We start from the raw sequence: 17500 nt of genomic DNA on the forward strand, positions 1-17500 counted from the left end.
ACTCTATGTACCTATGTCTCTATCACTCTCTCTCTCACTCTATCTCTCTATGTACCTACACATCTATGTATCTCTCTCTCTCTTTATCTCTCTCCTTCAGGTTTGAAGCAGAGGTGAGATCTCTCTAGCTAAGTATATACATATATTTCTATCTCAATCCTAATGTAGGTTGATATCTCGGTCTTTCTCCATCCTCCAATTCTTCATCTCTGACATTCTCTCTCTCTCTCTTTACCGTCACAAAGGTTATTCTTACTCATGGAGTAAGTTCTCTCTCTCATCTATCAAAATCTTGGTCTCCCTGTCAGTGTAATTTTGTTTCTCTCCTCTCTCTCTCTCCCTTGTCTTCATCTCTCTGTCACCCAGCACTCGAAGGCCATACCATGTTCATCCACAAGGTGGCGACATAATGAATCCAAATACACACTGAGTGAATAAAACATTAAAGGATCCCTTATTGATGTCACTTGTTGAATCCACTTCAATCAGTGTAGATGAAGGGAAGGAAACAGGTCAAAGAAGGATTTTTCAGCCTTGACAATTGATATTGTGTATGGATGTATTGTGTATGTAGATTGTGTATGTATGTATGTATGTGTGCCATTCAGAGGGTGAATGGGTAAGACACAATATTAAGTGCCTTTGAATGGAGTATTGTAGTAGGTGCCATTCACACAGGTTTGTGTCAAGAACTGCAACGCTGCTGGGTTTTTCACGCTCAACAGTTTCCTGTGTGTATCAAGAATGGTCCACCACCCAAAGGACATCCAGCCAACTTGACACAACTGTGGGAAGCACTGGAGTCGACGCGGGCCAGGCAACCCTGTGGAACGCTTTCAACACCTTGTAGAGTTTCATGCCCCGATGAATTGAGGCTCTTCCGAGGGCAAAAGGTGTTCTTAATGTTTTGTACACTCAATGTGTATATACTACCTGTCTTGTCCCATACATCATATTATGAAATTCCTGAAGAATATCCTTCACTGAGGTAACAGTTTGACCATGATATAACTGAACCTTCACCGAGGTAACAGTTTGACCATGAAACAACTGAACCTTCACTGAGGTAACAGTTTGACCATGATATACCTGAACCTTCACTGAGGTAACAGTTTGACCATGATATAACTGAACCTTCACTGAGGTAACAGTTTGACCATGATATACCTGAACCTTCACCGAGGTAACAGTTTGACCATGATATACCTGAACCTTCACTGAGGTAACAGTTTGACCATGATATACCTGAACCTTCACAGAGGTAACAGTTTGACCATGATATAACTGAACCTTCACCGAGGTAACAGTTTGACCATGATATACCTGAACCTTCACTGAGGTAACAGTTTGACCATGATATAACTGAACCTTCACTGAGGTAACAGTTTGACCATGATATACCTGAACCTTCACCGAGGTAACAGTTTGACCATGATATAACTGAACCTTCACCGAGGTAACAGTTTGACCATGATATACCTGAACCTTCACCGAGGTAACAGTTTGACCATGATATACCTGAACCTTCACCGAGGTAACAGTTTGACCATGATATACCTGAACCTTCACCGAGGTAACAGTTTGACCATGATATACCTGAACCTTCACAGAGGTAACAGTTTGACCATGATATACCTGAACCTTCACCGAGGTAACAGTTTGACCATGATATAACTGAACCTTCACCGAGGTAACAGTTTGACCATGATATACCTGAACCTTCACCGAGGTAACAGTTTGACCATGATATACCTGAACCTTCACCGAGGTAACAGTTTGACCATGATATACCTGAACCTTCACCGAGGTAACAGTTTGACCATGATATACCTGAACCTTCACAGAGGTAACAGTTTGACCATGATATAACTGAACCTTCACCGAGGTAACAGTTTGACCATGATATACCTGAACCTTCACCGAGGTAACAGTTTGACCATGATATACCTGAACCTTCACTGAGGTAACAGTTTGACCATGATATAACTGAACCTTCACCGAGGTAACAGTTTGACCATGATATAACTGAACCTTCACTGAGGTAACAGTTTGACCATGATATACCTGAACCTTCACTGAGGTAACAGTTTGACCATGATATAACTGAACCTTCACTGAGGTAACAGTTTGACCATGATATACCTGAACCTTCACCGAGGTAACAGTTTGACCATGATATAACTGAACCTTCACCGAGGTAACAGTTTGACCATGATATACCTGAACCTTCACCGAGGTAACAGTTTGACCATGATATACCTGAACCTTCACCGAGGTAACAGTTTGACCATGATATACCTGAACCTTCACCGAGGTAACAGTTTGACCATGATATACCTGAACCTTCACCGAGGTAACAGTTTGACCATGATATACCTGAACCTTCACCGAGGTAACAGTTTGACCATGATATACCTGAACCTTCACTGAGGTAACAGTTTGACCATGATATACCTGAACCTTCACAGAGGTAACAGTTTGACCATGATATACCTGAACCTTCACAGAGGTAACAGTTTGACCATGATATAACTGAACCTTCACTGAGGTAACAGTTTGACCATGATATAACTGAACCTTCACTGAGGTAACAGTTTGACCATGATATAACTGAACCTTCACAGAGGTAACAGTTTGACCATGATATACCTGAACCTTCACCGAGGTAACAGTTTGACCATGATATAACTGAACCTTCACCGAGGTAACAGTTTGACCATGATATACCTGAACCTTCACTGAGGTAACAGTTTGACCATGATATAACTGAACCTTCACTGAGGTAACAGTTTGACCATGATATACCTGAACCTTCACAGAGGTAACAGTTTGACCATGATATACCTGAACCTTCACCGAGGTAACAGTTTGACCATGATATACCTGAACCTTCACCGAGGTAACAGTTTGACCATGATATAACTGAACCTTCACCGAGGTAACAGTTTCACCATGATATAACTTAACCTTCACCGAGGTAACAGTTTGACCATGATATACCTGAACCTTCACTGAGGTAACAGTTTGACCATGATATACCTGAACCTTCACTGAGGTAACAGTTTGACCATGATATAACTGAACCTTCACCGAGGTAACAGTTTGACCATGATATAATATCCCGATGACAGCTACAGCAAACAACAGAGAACGTTAGTGAAAATATGTCAAGAGAGAAAGACACTGGAACTTACGGTGTTCGTACTAACCTTAGAACTCTGCACGTGCAAAACCCCCGTGGAAAAACAGCCGGGAAGACGAGAGGAAGGACAGAATAGAGAGAAGACACAGAGAGACAGAGAGAGAAAAGGAAAAGGATGTTAAAAAACAACGGCCTGAACTTATCAAATCAAGTTCAATAATTTTTTTTCAGTTTGAGAGCTGAGGGTTAGAAGGTTTCAGTCAAAATTCTTCAAAGTTAAGAAATAAAAACCAATGTAGTATTGTTTTTTTTATTTTTATTATAGAATTAACAAAAATAACCAGAGAAAAAGTTGCACTAGCAGGTGTTAAATTGAATTGAAATTGATTTCACCCAATGTGTAAAAACAAGGTGCAAGCCAGGGTTGGGATCAATTCCATTTCAATTCCAGTCAATTCAGAAAATAAACCTAATTCCAATTCCAAATGTTCCTCATTGAAAAGCATTGAAGTGAATTGGAATTGAAATGGAATTGACCCCAACCCTGGTGCACACAGTAACGACTAGATGTAACCATGGTACACTAACCACTAATTTGCCATGCTATATAGGACAACAAAAGTAACACTATTTTCAAAAATAAACTGTAATTCCGTCCTTTCTAGCCTGGCCAAGTAGCACCAAGCAGGTGGGCTGTACACCACCAGCACACAGTAATCACCAGGCCTGAATAACATGTGTTATCCTGCAGTTCCCCCTCCCACCAAGGTGGGGCAGCGGTGAGCCATACTTACAGAGGGGGAGGTGGCTGCAGAGAGCAGAGGGAGGATCCCTCCACAGGCGATAATGATGTTGTCCACCATCTGAGAGATGAGGTGTATAGTGTTGTGGACAAAGATGATGTTCTCATTGCTGTTCACAAAGTCCATTACTGACTTGGTTGAATGGCTGGAGAGAGGAGAGGAGAGGAGAGGAGAGGAGAGGAGAGGAGAGGAGAGGAGAGGAGAGGAGAGGAGAGGAGAGGAGAGGAGAGGAGAGGAGGGAAGAGAAGAGATGTGAAGAGAAGAGAAGAGAGGATAAGAGAAGAGAGGAGAGGAGAGGAGAGGAGAAGAGAAAAGAGAGGAGAAGAGAAGAGAGGAGAGGAGAGGAGAGGAGAGGAGAGGAGAGGAGAAGAGAAGAGAAGGGAGGGGAGGGGAGGGGAGAAGAGAAGAGAAGAGAAGAGAAGAGAAGAGAAGAGAAGAGAAGAGAGAGAGAAGAGAGAAGAGAAGAGAAGAGAGGAGAGGAGAGGAGAGGAGAGGAGAGGAGAGGAGAGGAGAGGAGAGGAGAGAAGAGAAGAGAAGAGAAGAGAAGAGAAGAGAAGAGAAGAGAAGAGAAGAGAGGAGAGGAGAGGAGAGAGGAGAAGAGAGGAGAGGAGAAGAGAGGAGAGGAATGGAGAGGAGAGGAGAGGAGAGGAAGGATGAGAGGAGAGCAAGGATGAGAGGAGAGGAGAAAGATAGGGGAGTGAGAACAGGGAAAGAGGAGAGAGTGAAGAGTTAATAATAAAGTGTTGTTCACGAGAGGGAAACGAGAGGTCTCCCGTTTATTTCAGTCTCTTTGTCTGTAAACTCAGTTCAAAAGGTGCTCACTCTCAAACCAAGGAATAACCCAAGGAGGAATAACCCAAGGAGGAATAACCCAAGGAGGAATAACCCAATGAGGAATAACCCAAGGAGGAATAACCCAAGGAGCAATAACCCAGGGAGGAATAACCCAAGGAGGAATAACCCAAGGAGGAATAACCCAATGAGGAATAACTCAAGGAGGAATAACCCAAGGAGGAATAACCCAGGGAGGAATAACCCAATGAGGAATAACCCAAGGAGGAATAACCCAGGGAGGAATAACCCAAGGAGGAATAACCCAAGGAGGAATAACCCAAGGAGGAATAACCCAGGGAGGAATAATCCAAGGAGGAATCACCCAAGGAGGAATAACCCAGGGAGGAATAACCCAATGAGGAATAACTCAAGGAGGAATAACCCAGGGAGGAATAACCCAATGAGGAATAACCCAATGAGGAATAACCCAAGGAGGAATAACCCAAGGAGGAATAACCCAGGGAGGAATGACCCAAGGAGGAATAACCCAGGGAGGAATAACCCAATGAGGAATAACCCAGGGAGGAATAACCCAATGAGGAATAACCCAGGGAGGAATGACCCAAGGAGGAATAACTCAAGGAGGAATAACTCAAGGAGGAATAACCCAAGGAGGAATAACTCAAGGAGGAATAACCCAAGGAGGAATAACCCAGGGAGGAATAACCCAATGAGGAATAACCCAGGGAGGAATAACCCAATGAGGAATAACCCAGGGAGGAATAACCCAAGGAGGAATAACCCAGGGAGGAATAACCCAATGAGGAATAACCCAGAGAGGAATAACCCAGGGAGGAATGACCCAAGGAGGAATAACCCAGGGAGGAATGACCCAAGGAGGAATAACCCAAGGAGGCCCGAGTCATACCGGAGTGAGCCTGGGGCACAGTCCGGTTGTCATATTGACCTCTCATTCGCTGCACAGAATAACTCAAACACCTTTCATTGAGCTTCTTTATCTCCCCCTGAGAGTGGGTGTGGAATATCCCCTGGGTGTGGAATATCCCCTGGGTGTGGAATATCCCCTGGGTGTGGAATATCCCCTGGGTGTGGAATATCCCCAGGGTGTGGAATATCCCCAGGGTGTGGAATATCTGCCAGGTGTGGAATGTTCCCTGGGTGTGGAATATCCCCTGGGTATGGAATATCTCTTGTAACTTCAGTTGCTTCTTCATTTCCTACGTCTTGATCTGTAGTTGATTTGACCTACATAAAAGTGAAACACTGTACCCCAGGCCATCGCAGGACCATCTATCTCCAGCCCTGAGTGGCTCTGGTCTAAAATAGTGCACTACACAGTGTCTAGTGTGACTGTCTCTGACCTCCAGAGCGAACACACACATACACACACACACCTCCTCCAGACGTGTACGTCTGTCTCCAGGGCGAACAGCAGGTCAGTGAGGAGGCGCTGGTGCATGGGCGACCACTTGAACTCTGGGATACGGAACATGGTGGTGCGAGGGCCTGGGCTGAACTGGCGTCGCTGCTCCTCCGTCATGGGCATCCCTCTGAAGCCCAGGTCCACACGCAGGTCACGTTCCAACTGGGCCGCCGTACGACCGTGGAGAGCCTGTAGAGGGGAGGAGAGAGACAGGTCGAGGTAAGTCGGCGGTTCGGTTCCGGGGAAGTAGAGAGACAGGTCTAGGTAAATTGGCGGTTCGGTTCCTGAGCTAAAACCAACAGTTGAAAGAACCTTATTATTGACAATAAAACAGAAGAACAGAAGCTAAGCTAACAGCTAAGATAACATCTAAGTTAAAAACCATGTCAGAGCTAATAACCACGGCTAAGCTAACAGCTAAGTTATAAACCATTTCAGAGCTAATAACCACGGCTAAGCTAACAGCTAAGTTATAAACCATTTCAGAGCTAATAACCACGGCTAAGCTAACAGCAAAGATATAAACCATTTCAGAGCTAATAACCACGGCTAAGCTAACAGCTAAATTAAAAACCATGTCAGAGCTAATAACCACGGCTAAGCTAACAGCTAAATTAAAAACCATGTCAGAGCTAATAACCACGGCTAAGCTAACAGCTAAGTTATAAACCATTTCAGAGCTAATAACCACGGCTAAGCTAACAGCTAAATTAAAAACCATGTCAGAGCTAATAACCACGGCTAAGCTAACAGCTAAGTTATAAACCATTTCAGAGCTAATAACCACGGCTAAGCTAACAGCTAAATTAAAAACCATGTCAGAGCTAATAACCACGGCTAAGCTAACAGCTAAGTTATAAACCATTTCAGAGCTAATAACCACGGCTAAGCTAACAGCTAAGTTATAAACCATTTCAGAGCTAATAACCTTGGCTAAGCTAACAGCTAAATTAAAAACCATGTCAGAGCTAATAACCACGGCTAAGCTAACAACTACAGCTAGGTTCACTTTTAAAGTTTGAAAGTATCGAGATCGTTAAGGATACATTTTGCTATTGTAGTTAGCCAGCCATGGACTTGTTTATCTGAAAACAGTAACCGACGTTAACTATAGAGTTACCTCAACTGACCTAAGACACTTGAGGTAAGATATTTGACACACCAGGACGATATACCTGAGTAGTGGCCGTGGTCTGGATCTTCATCTCCTTCCCATCATCAGACCTTTCTGTATCAGACGTGGTGCTCACTGTGTCACCGCCAGCCTTACCCCCTGCCACCTCTCCATCAGCCCCAGACGGACCCTCTCCCCCTGGGTAGCCCTGGATCTCAGCTGCCTGGCTCTCTCTCTGGGCAATGGAGCTGATGTCAGCCAGGGGGCTCTGGATCTTGAAGGGCCCGACCTCGGGGAGCCCTCCCTGGGCTTGGCTCAGGTCTGAGCCCCTGCAGGAGGTCATGTGGGCTAGGAGACTCAGGTCGTCGCTGGCGCTGGTGGAGGATTGGACGGGGCCAGAGCCTAAGGGGTTGGGCTGGTCCGGGCTGGGCAGAACCAGAGGGTCTGTGGTGGCCAGTGCTGGAAGCAGCTTCTCATCAACCTCAGGGGGAGAGAAGAGAGAAAGATACCATTCAACATGTCGTCCAACATAGAGAAGGTGATGACGTCTCCCAGAAATACCACAACAACACTGGATGGTGCTTTCTTATTTAAAAAGGTGACACATTTTGACCTGTCAAAGTGAATACAATAAAGTATATTGATGTGAATGAGAAAGACAGAGAGGACGAGAGGAAGGGAGGAAGGAAGGGAGGGAGAGAGGAAGGGAGGAAGGAAGAGAGGAAGGAAGGGAGGAAGGAAGGGAGGGAGAGAGGGAGGGAGGAAGGAAGAGAGGAAGGAAGGGAGGAAGGAAGAGAGGAAGGAAGATAGGAAGTAAGGAAGGAAGATAGGAAGTAAGGAAGGAAGACAGGAAGGGAGGAAAGAAGGGAGGAAGAGAAGAAGGGAGGAAGGAAGGGAGGGAGAGAGGAAGGGAGGAAGGAAGGCAGGAAGTAAGGAAGGAAGAGCGGAAGAGAGGGAGGGGGGAAGGAAGGAAGGAAGGAAGGAAGGAAGGAAGGAAGGAAGGAAGGGAGGGAGGGAGGGAGGAAGGAAGGAAGGAAGAGAGGAAGGGAGGAAGGAAGGAAGGAAGGAAGGAAAGAAGGAAGGAAGGAAGGAAGGAAGGAAGGAAGGAAGGAAGGAAGGAAGGAAGGAAGGAAGATAGGAAGTAAGGAAGGAAGACAGGAAGGGAGGAAAGAAGGGAGGAAGAGAAGAAGGGAGGAAGGAAGGGAGGGAGAGAGGAAGGGAGGAAGGAAGGCAGGAAGTAAGGAAGGAAGAGCGGAAGAGAGGGAGGGGGGGAAGGAAGGAAGGAAGGAAGGAAGGAAGGAAGGGAGGGAGGGAGGAAGGAAGGAAGGAAGGAAGGGAGGAAGGAAGGAAGGAAGGAAGGAAGGAAGGAAAGAAGGAAGGAAGGAAGGAAGGAAGGAAGGAAGGAAGGAAGGAAGGAAGGAAGGAAGGAAGGAAGGAAGGAAGGAAGGAAGAGAGGAAGGAAGAGAGGAAGGAAGAGAGGAAGGAAGTAAGGAAGAAACCAGGTAGTGCAGCAGAGGCATCACAACTTCCTACAGTGAGATAGCTCCTTGATACTGTGTAAATACAGAGACAGTATTTATTCCTTATCATGATGTTGTTACTACCACAGGAAATGAAGGGACTATTCCTATTAAAACACATTTTTAACCCCTACCTTGCTGAAGAGGAATCCGTTGTTGCTAGGGACACTATCTTTCTCGTCGGCAAGGGTGATGAGCGGACCCATGTTCCCATCATCCTCCATGGCGCCCAGCCCCGTGATCACTGTCTCATCTTTAGATGTCAGGTTACCGTGGTTCCCTTTCAGCTTCTGCACCACGGCACTGTAGGCGCTGTCCAGCAGGGAGTCCACCTCCACCAGGGGCCCGTTCTCTATCCTCCCTCCTCCTATCCCTCCTCCTCCCAATCCCTCCATCCTCCCTCCTCCTATCCCTCCTCCCAATCTCTCCATCCTCCCTCCTCCTATTCCTCCTCCTCCCAATACCTCCATCCTCCCTCCTCCTATCCCTCCTATCCCTCCTCCCAGTCCCTCCATCACTCCTCCTCCAACCAGTCCCTCCATCACTCCTCCTCCTCCGACCATCCCTTCTGGAGACAGATCCAGGTCGTCTAGTTTGACCTCTGTGGCCTCCACCTTCTCCGCCTTGATATCCACCAGGAGGTCATGAACTTCGACCCTAACGCCTGACCCCTGACCTTGCTCCCCAGGGGTCAATGCCTCTCTGTTGGGTCCCTTCACGCCCAACCCGACCCCTCCCTCAGCAAGCAGATTCCTGGAGACCCCTCCTGCTCCTCCCTCTCCGTACTCGGCCTCACTCTCGGGCGTCTGGCTCTGGGAGTGGTCGTCCAGCTCGCGGATCTCCAGGTTGCCGTTGACGACGGGGGCGGGCGTGGCCGAGAGGCCGGAGATGGTGGAGACAGAACCTTTCTTCCCCTTCTTGATGTTCTCCTCCTCCTGTCGCTGGTACTCCTCATACATCTTAGCCAGGTACTCCTTATGGGCCTCGTACGTTACCTATGGAAGATCAATAACTAATAATCAATAACATCTTAGCCAGGTACTCCTTATGGGCCTCGTACGTTACCTATGGAAGATCAATAACTAATTATCAATAGCATCTTAGCCAGGTACTCCTTATGGGCCTCGTACGTTACCTATGGAAGATCAATAACATCTTAGCCAGGTACTCCTTATGGGCCTCGTACGTTACCTATGGAAGATCAATAACTAATTATCAATAGCATCTTAGCCAGGTACTCCTTATGGGCCTCATAGGTTACCTATGGAAGATCAATAACTAATTATCAATAACATCTTAGCCAGGTACTCCTTATGGGCCTTGTACGTTACCTTACAGAGGGGGAAACATAATCAATAACTAATAATCAATAACATCTTAGCCAGGTACTCCTTATGGGCCTCGTACGTTACCTTAGAGAGGGGGAAACATAATCAATAACTAATTATCAATAACATCTTAGCCAGGTACTCCTTATGGGCCTCGTACGTTACCTTACAGAGGGGGAGACATAATCAATAACTAATAATCAATAACATCTTAGCCAGGTACTCCTTATGGGCCTTGTACGTTACCTTACAGAGGGGGAGACATGATCAATAACTAATAACACCAGAGATCAATAACTAATCCATAATTTGTTATCAATGTGTTTTCATTAAATAAACGGTACAAGGCTGATTGACATCATGTAACACTTGCAATAGTCTAACATGAACAAAATAATACCTACAACCCCCCCTGACTCCAGCCACCCAACATCGTGTGATTACCTTGGAGTGAGCAATGGACAACGTATCCACCCAGACCCTCCATCCACCCCACTCATACTTGATGGCGTGGTAGAGCAGGATCCTGAAGATGTTATAGACCATCTCCATCATCTTCTGTTCCTCTGGGCTCTTGGGGTTGATGTAACCCAGACTGAACATCCAGTCCTGCCACACTGAACACTGTAACAGACACCTAGAGACAGACAATATATCATCAATATATCATCAATATATCATCAATATAATCATCAATATATCATCAATAATATCATCAATATATCATCAATATATCATCAATAATATCATCAATAATATCATCAATATATCATCAATAATATCATCAATAATATCATCAATAATATCATCAATATATCATCAATATATCATCAATATATCATCAATAATATCATCAATATATCATCAATAATATCATCAATAATATCATCAATATATCATCAATATATCATCAATATATCATCAATAATATCATCAATATATCATCAATAATATCATCAACATATCATCAATATATCATCAATAAAATCATCAATATATCATCAATAATATCATCAATTGGTCATCAATAATATCATCAATATATCATCAATAATATCATCAATATATCATCAATATATCATCAATAATATCATCAATATATCATCAATAATATCATCAATATATCATCAATATATCATCAATAATATCATCAATATGTCATCAATATATCATCAATAATATCATCAATATATCATCAATATATCATCAATATATCATCAATAATATCATCAATATATCATCAATATATCATCAATATATCATCAATAATATCATCAATATATCATCAATATATCATCAATAATATCATCAATATATCATCAATATATCATCAATATATCATCAATAATATCATCAATATATCATCAATATATCATCAATAATATAATCAATATATCATCAATATATCATCAATAATATAATCAATATATCATCAATAATATCATCAATAATATCAGTAATATCATCAATATATCATCAATATATCATCAATAATATTATCAATATATCATCAATAATATCATCAATAATATCATCAATATATCATCAATATATCATCAATAATATCATCAATATATCATCAATATATCATCAATAATATCATCAATAATATCATCAATAATATCATCAATAATATCATCAATATATCATCAATAATATCATCAATAATATCATCAATATATCATCAATAATATCATCAATAATATCATCAATAATATCATCAATAATATCATCAATATATCATCAATATATAATCAATAATATCATCAATATATCAGCAATATATCATCAATAATATCATCAATATGTCATCAATATATCATCAATAATATTCATACTGTGATCAATAATACTGTTAGGGTTGATACAACACTAGATAGATGATGTCGTTAATATCTCAGTGTGTGTGTTCTTTCCTGTGTGTGTTCTGTGTGTGAGTTCCTGTGCGTGTGTGTATGTGTGTGTGTGTGTTTTTATGTGCATGTGTGTGTGTGTGTATGTATGTGCATGTGTGTGTGTGTGTATGTATGTGCATGTGTGTGTGTATGTATGTGTATGCGTGTGTGTGTGTGTGTGTGTGTGTGTGTGTGTGTGTGTGTGTGTGTATGTATGTATGTATGTATGTGTGTGTGTGTGTGTGTGTGTGTGTGTGTGTGTGTGTGTGTGTATGTGTATGTGTGTGTGTGTACATGTGTGTGTGTGTGTATGTATGTGTGTGTGTGTGTGTGTGTGTGTGTATGTATGTATGTATGTATGTATGTGTGTGTGTGTGTGTGTGTGTGTGTGTGTGTGTATATGTGTGGTGTATGTATGTGTGTGTGTGTGTGTGTGTGTGTGTGTGTGTGTGTGTGTGTGTGTGTGTGTGTGTGTGTGTGTGTATGTATGTGTGTGTGTGTGTGTGTGTGTCCTCACCGTCTGTTCTCTCGGCTGCTGCTGAACAGTTTGATCATGTCAGACAGGAACAGTGTCTTGACCTCCATCAGTTCAGTACTGGGACTAGAGCTCTTCAACAAGGTCGCTACCACCTTCAGTATCACTGACAGAGGCAGGGGGGAGGGAGGGATGGAGGGAGAGAGAGAGAGAGGAGGGAGGGATAGAGAGAGAGAGAGATGGAGGGAGAGAGAGTGAGAGAGGGGGAGGTTTAGATGGAGGGAGAGAGAGGAGGGATAGATGGAGGGAGAGAGAGAGTGAGGGGGGAGGGAGAGATGGAGGGAGAGAGATAGAGAGAGAGAGAGAGAGGGGAGGGGGGAGGGATAGATGGAGGGAGAGAGAGGAGGGGGAAGGGATAGAAGGAGGGAGAGAGAGAGAGGAGGGAGAGATGGAGGGAGAGAGAGAGGGGAATGGAGGAAGGAGAGATGGAGGGAAAGAGAGAGAGGGAGTGGGAAATGGAGGGAGAGAAAGAGAGGAGGGAGAGATGGAGAGAGAGTGAGAGAGGGGGAGGTGTAGATGGAGGGAGAGGGAGGGATAGATGGAGGGAGAGAGAGAGGAGGGGGAGGGAGAGATGGAGGGAGAGAGAGGAGGGGGAGGGATCGATGGAGGGAGAGAGAGAGGAGGGGGAGGGATCGATGGAGGGAGAGAGAGAGAGGGGGATAGATGGAAGGAGAAAGAGAGAGGGGGATAGATGGAGGGAGAGAGAGAGAGGGGGGGAGGGAGAGATTGAGGGAAAGAGAGAGAGGGGGAGGGGGGAGAGATGGAGGGAGAGAGAGAGAGAGGGGGGGAGAGTTGGAGAGAGAGAGAGAGGAGAGAGAGAGAGAGAGAGAGAGAGAGAGAGAGAGAGAGAGAAAGAGAGGGAGGGGGTTAGTTTTCATATCACAGGTACAACTACTTAATCAATATTTCCAAGAGGGCAGCCAATAATAATTCATCTTTCAATGCATCCAAAATGGCATCCTAATCCCTATTTAAACCTTAATAAAGACTGACAGACCCAGACAAGTGACAGAGAGAAAAAGGCGTGGACTAGACACTTACTGGGGTTCTGTATCTTGACGGTGGAGTCAGGTTCTGGGTGAGGCTTGTGGACTACCTGGGTACACACCTGTTCTGTTAGAATCTACAGGGAGATAGGACAGTTACAGCTGTCAATCCAACACAAGACACACCCCTTTAAGATATATTACACAAGTAAGACTTTATAAACAGGAAAATAAGAAGTTATTGTAACCATACACATGGAGGCCTCCCGAGGCAAGGCATCTCAGTGCTAGAGGCGTCACCACAGACCCCGGTTCCATTCCAGGCTGTATCACAGCGGTATAAGGCAAGGCATCTCAGTGCTAGAGGCGTCACTACAGACCCCGGTTCCATTCCAGGCTGTATCACAGCGGTATAAGGCACTGCATCTCAGTGCTAGAGGCGTCACCACAGACCCCGGTTCCATTCCAGGCTGTATCACAGCGGTATAAGGCAAGGCATCTCAGTGCTAGAGGCGTCACTACAGACCCCGGTTCCATTCCAGGCTGTATCACAGCGGTATAAGGCACTGCATCTCAGTGCTAGAGGCGTCACTACAGACCCCGGTTCCATTCCAGGCTGTATCACAGCGGTCTAAGGCACTGCATCTCAGTGCTAGAGGCGTCACTACAGACCCCGGTTCCATTCCAGGCTGTATCACAACCAGCCTAGATCGGGAGTCCTATAGGGCGGTGCACAATTGGTTCAGCATCGTCCAGATTTGGCCAATGTAGGCCGTCATTGTAAAAAAATATTTGTTCTTAACTGACTTGACTAGTTAAATAAAGGATGAATAAAACATACCTTGTTGTGTGTGTGTGTGTGTGTGTGTGTGTGTGCCCTGGGACCCAGAGGATAGCCCCCAGTTTTACACCTCTGGCCTTGGCTACTTTGTTGCCAGGGGGTTACCTAGGTCCTTCCAGAACTCTCTCCCATGTCTAGTGTCACGTGACCTGGCCAGCAAATCACAAGCTGTACCAGGTGGGGGATCTCAAACTTCCAACACATTCTGTTATTTAGATGGACAGAGGACCAGAGAGATACAGATCAGAGGACCTCCACACCACCTTAACTCAGCCCCTACTGAACCTCTTCTGACCAATCCACCAACCCTGAACTGACCATTCAACCATTATCACTTCCACTAGTTCCTTCCTACTTCCTGGATGCCTCCACTAGTTCTCTCCTACTTCCGGGTTGCCTCCACTAGTTAATTCCTACTTCCTGGTTGCCTCCATTAGTTCCTTCCTACTTCCTGGTTGCATCCACTAGTTCCCTTCTGGTTGCCTCCTCTAGTTCCCTCCTACTTCCTGGTTGCCTCTACTAGTTCCCTCCTACTTCCTGGTTGCCTCCACTAGTTCCCTCCTGGTTGCCTCCACTAGTTCCCTCCTACTTCCTGGTTGCTGTGTGTTATGTACATCTGTCTCCTACGTGTCATTGCCACGCCCTCTAACAGAGATGATGTCAACGGCACCTTTTATCAAGACCACCACCAGTTGGTGGCTCCTCTACCCTGTGATGGTGTGTGTCAGGCAGTGGGAGGCTCTTGTGTGTGTGTGTGTGTGTTACCTACCTCATAGAGTGTGTTGTAGGTGGTGACGCTGACTGTGTTGGTGTGGATCATCAGCCTCTCTCCCAGCAGGGTGAACAGGCTGTGTGTGTGCATGATCTCCACCTTCCTCCTGCACCAATACACACACACACACACACACACACACACACACACACACACACACACACACACACACACACACACACACACACACACACATACAAAATATTTTTAATTGTGAGTGATGATTGTACCAATAAGACAGACTATTATTATAAGAATGTTGTCTTACATCAAATCTCATGTCACACACACACACACACACACACACACACACAATCACGCACACAAACACGCACACAAACACACTCCAGGTCTGTCTCTGTCAGGGGCCTTATCACCGCTTGGCCAAGACAGGAAGCAGCTAGTGGAGCTGTCAGTTACCATGACGCCCGGGGGATGGAGGAAGACAGGAAGCAGCTAGTGGAGCTGTCAGTTACCATGACGCCCAGGGTACGGAGGAAGAAATAAATGACAACAACAAATCGCCACAGCAACCAACTGGCCCAGCCGACAGCACGTTGCCATGACAACAACTGAACGTTCCATAAAACCGTAAGTGAACATCCAGCAGAGACAGATCTCTCCTCTCCTCTCCTCTCATTCAGACTGGAGACAGATCTCTCCTCTCCTCTCATTCAGACTGGAGACAAATCTCTCCTCTCATTCAGACTGGACACAGATCTCTCCTCTCATTCAGACTGGAGACAGATCTCTCCTCTCCTCTCATTCAGACTGGAGACAGATCTCTCCTCTCATTCAGACTGGAGACAGATCTCTCCTCTCCTCTCCTCTCATTCAGACTGGAGACAGATCTCTCCTCTCCTCTCCTCTCATTCAGACTGGAGACAGATCTCTCCTCTCATTCAGACTGGAGACAGATCTCTCCTCTCATTCAGACTGGAGATGGATCTCTCCTCTCATTCAGACTGGAGACAGATCTCTCCTCTCATTCAGACTGGAGACAGATCTCTCCTCTCATTCAGACTGGAGACAGATCTCTCCTCTCCTCTCCTCTCATTCAGACTGGAGACAGATCTCTCCTCTCATTCAGACTGGAGACAGATCTCTTCTCTCCTCTCCTCTCATTCAGACTGGAGACAGATCTCTCCTCTCCTCTCCTCTCATTCAGATTGGAGACAGATCTCTCCTCTCATTCAGACTGGAGACAGATATCTCCTCTCATTCAGACTGGAAACAGATCTCTCCTCTCATTCAGACTGGAGACAGATCTCTCCTCTCATTCAGACTGGATACAGATCTCTCCTCTCCTCTCATTCAGAATGGAGACAGATCTCTCCTCTCATTCAGACTGGAGACAGATTCTGTGGAAAGACTTTGTGACCACTGCTAACGTAATAAATGGCTTTATAAATACATTTGGATTGATTGATTGATTGAGTTACTGCTAATGGTAGCGACTAGTGGTGTCTGGCTCTCCAACAGTGAGGACCGCTGTCTCTCCGATGTTACATTTGTGATGTCATAATCAGGGTGACCTATATCTTTATAGAACTGGGCTCAGGTGGTGGGTTCTCATATAATGTGTTCTGAGGAAAATCTCTCAATCGCTTGCTCATAAACAGGACAATATCTCTCTTTGTCTCTCTCTTTCTTTAACCCTTCCTCCCCTTTAAACATTATAACAAAGTGGAAACTATCTCAACATTGAGATATACATAGGCACTTAATGGAACTCGTACTCTTGTGTAAACTTCTTTAAAACTACAATAAGTGTCAGTGCTCAACCTTGAAAACGTATTTGGGATAGGGGGCAGTATTTTCACGTCCGGATGAGGGTTAGGGTTAAGTAAACTGGGATAAGGTTTTGGGTTAGTAAACTGCTTGCTACTCAGGCCCAGAAGCTAGGATATGCATATTATTAGTATTGGATATAGTATTAGTATAGCATTTGGATAGAAAACCCTCTGAAGTTTCTAAAACTGTTTGAATCATGTCTGTGAGTATAACAGAACTTATGTAGCAGGCAAAACCCAGAGGACAAACATATATATTTTTTGAGGTCACTCTCTTTTCAATGAGATATCTTTGGGAATCCAGAATTCTAAGGGACTTTCTTGCAGTTCCTTTAGCTTCCACTGGATGTCAACGGTCTTTAGAAATTGGTTGAGGTTTTTCCTTTGAGAAATGAAGAAGTAGCACTGTTCAGAACGAGGGTAGAGGGAAGTGTACTCTTGGTTAGAGGCGCGGGACCTGAAAGCCCGCTCCCCTTTGTTTTCCTCCGGTATTGAACACAGTTTATCCCGTCTTCAATTTAATCGATTACTTACGTAAAAAAATACCTAGTTG

The 17500-nt window shown here is 44.7% G+C and overlaps 1 protein-coding gene across 1 annotated transcript in view; it reads right to left on the bottom strand.

Moving 5' to 3' along the window:
- LOC110509475 (neurobeachin) overlaps positions 1–17500 on the bottom strand; it is a 250839-nt gene that overhangs the window by 56902 nt on the left and 176437 nt on the right. Inside the window, 9 exon segments of the mRNA XM_090226451.1 lie at positions 3195–3218; positions 3937–4090; positions 6135–6352; positions 7339–7758; positions 8932–9792; positions 10570–10762; positions 12538–12661; positions 13597–13678; positions 15152–15260. Of these exon segments, the coding sequence (XP_090082577.1) occupies positions 3195–3218; positions 3937–4090; positions 6135–6352; positions 7339–7758; positions 8932–9792; positions 10570–10762; positions 12538–12661; positions 13597–13678; positions 15152–15260 (2185 nt within the window).

This window comes from Oncorhynchus mykiss, chromosome 29 (genome assembly GCF_057628025.1).
Source record: "Oncorhynchus mykiss isolate SJ-2025 chromosome 29, ASM5762802v1, whole genome shotgun sequence".
Classification (NCBI taxonomy): domain Eukaryota; kingdom Metazoa; phylum Chordata; class Actinopteri; order Salmoniformes; family Salmonidae; genus Oncorhynchus; species Oncorhynchus mykiss.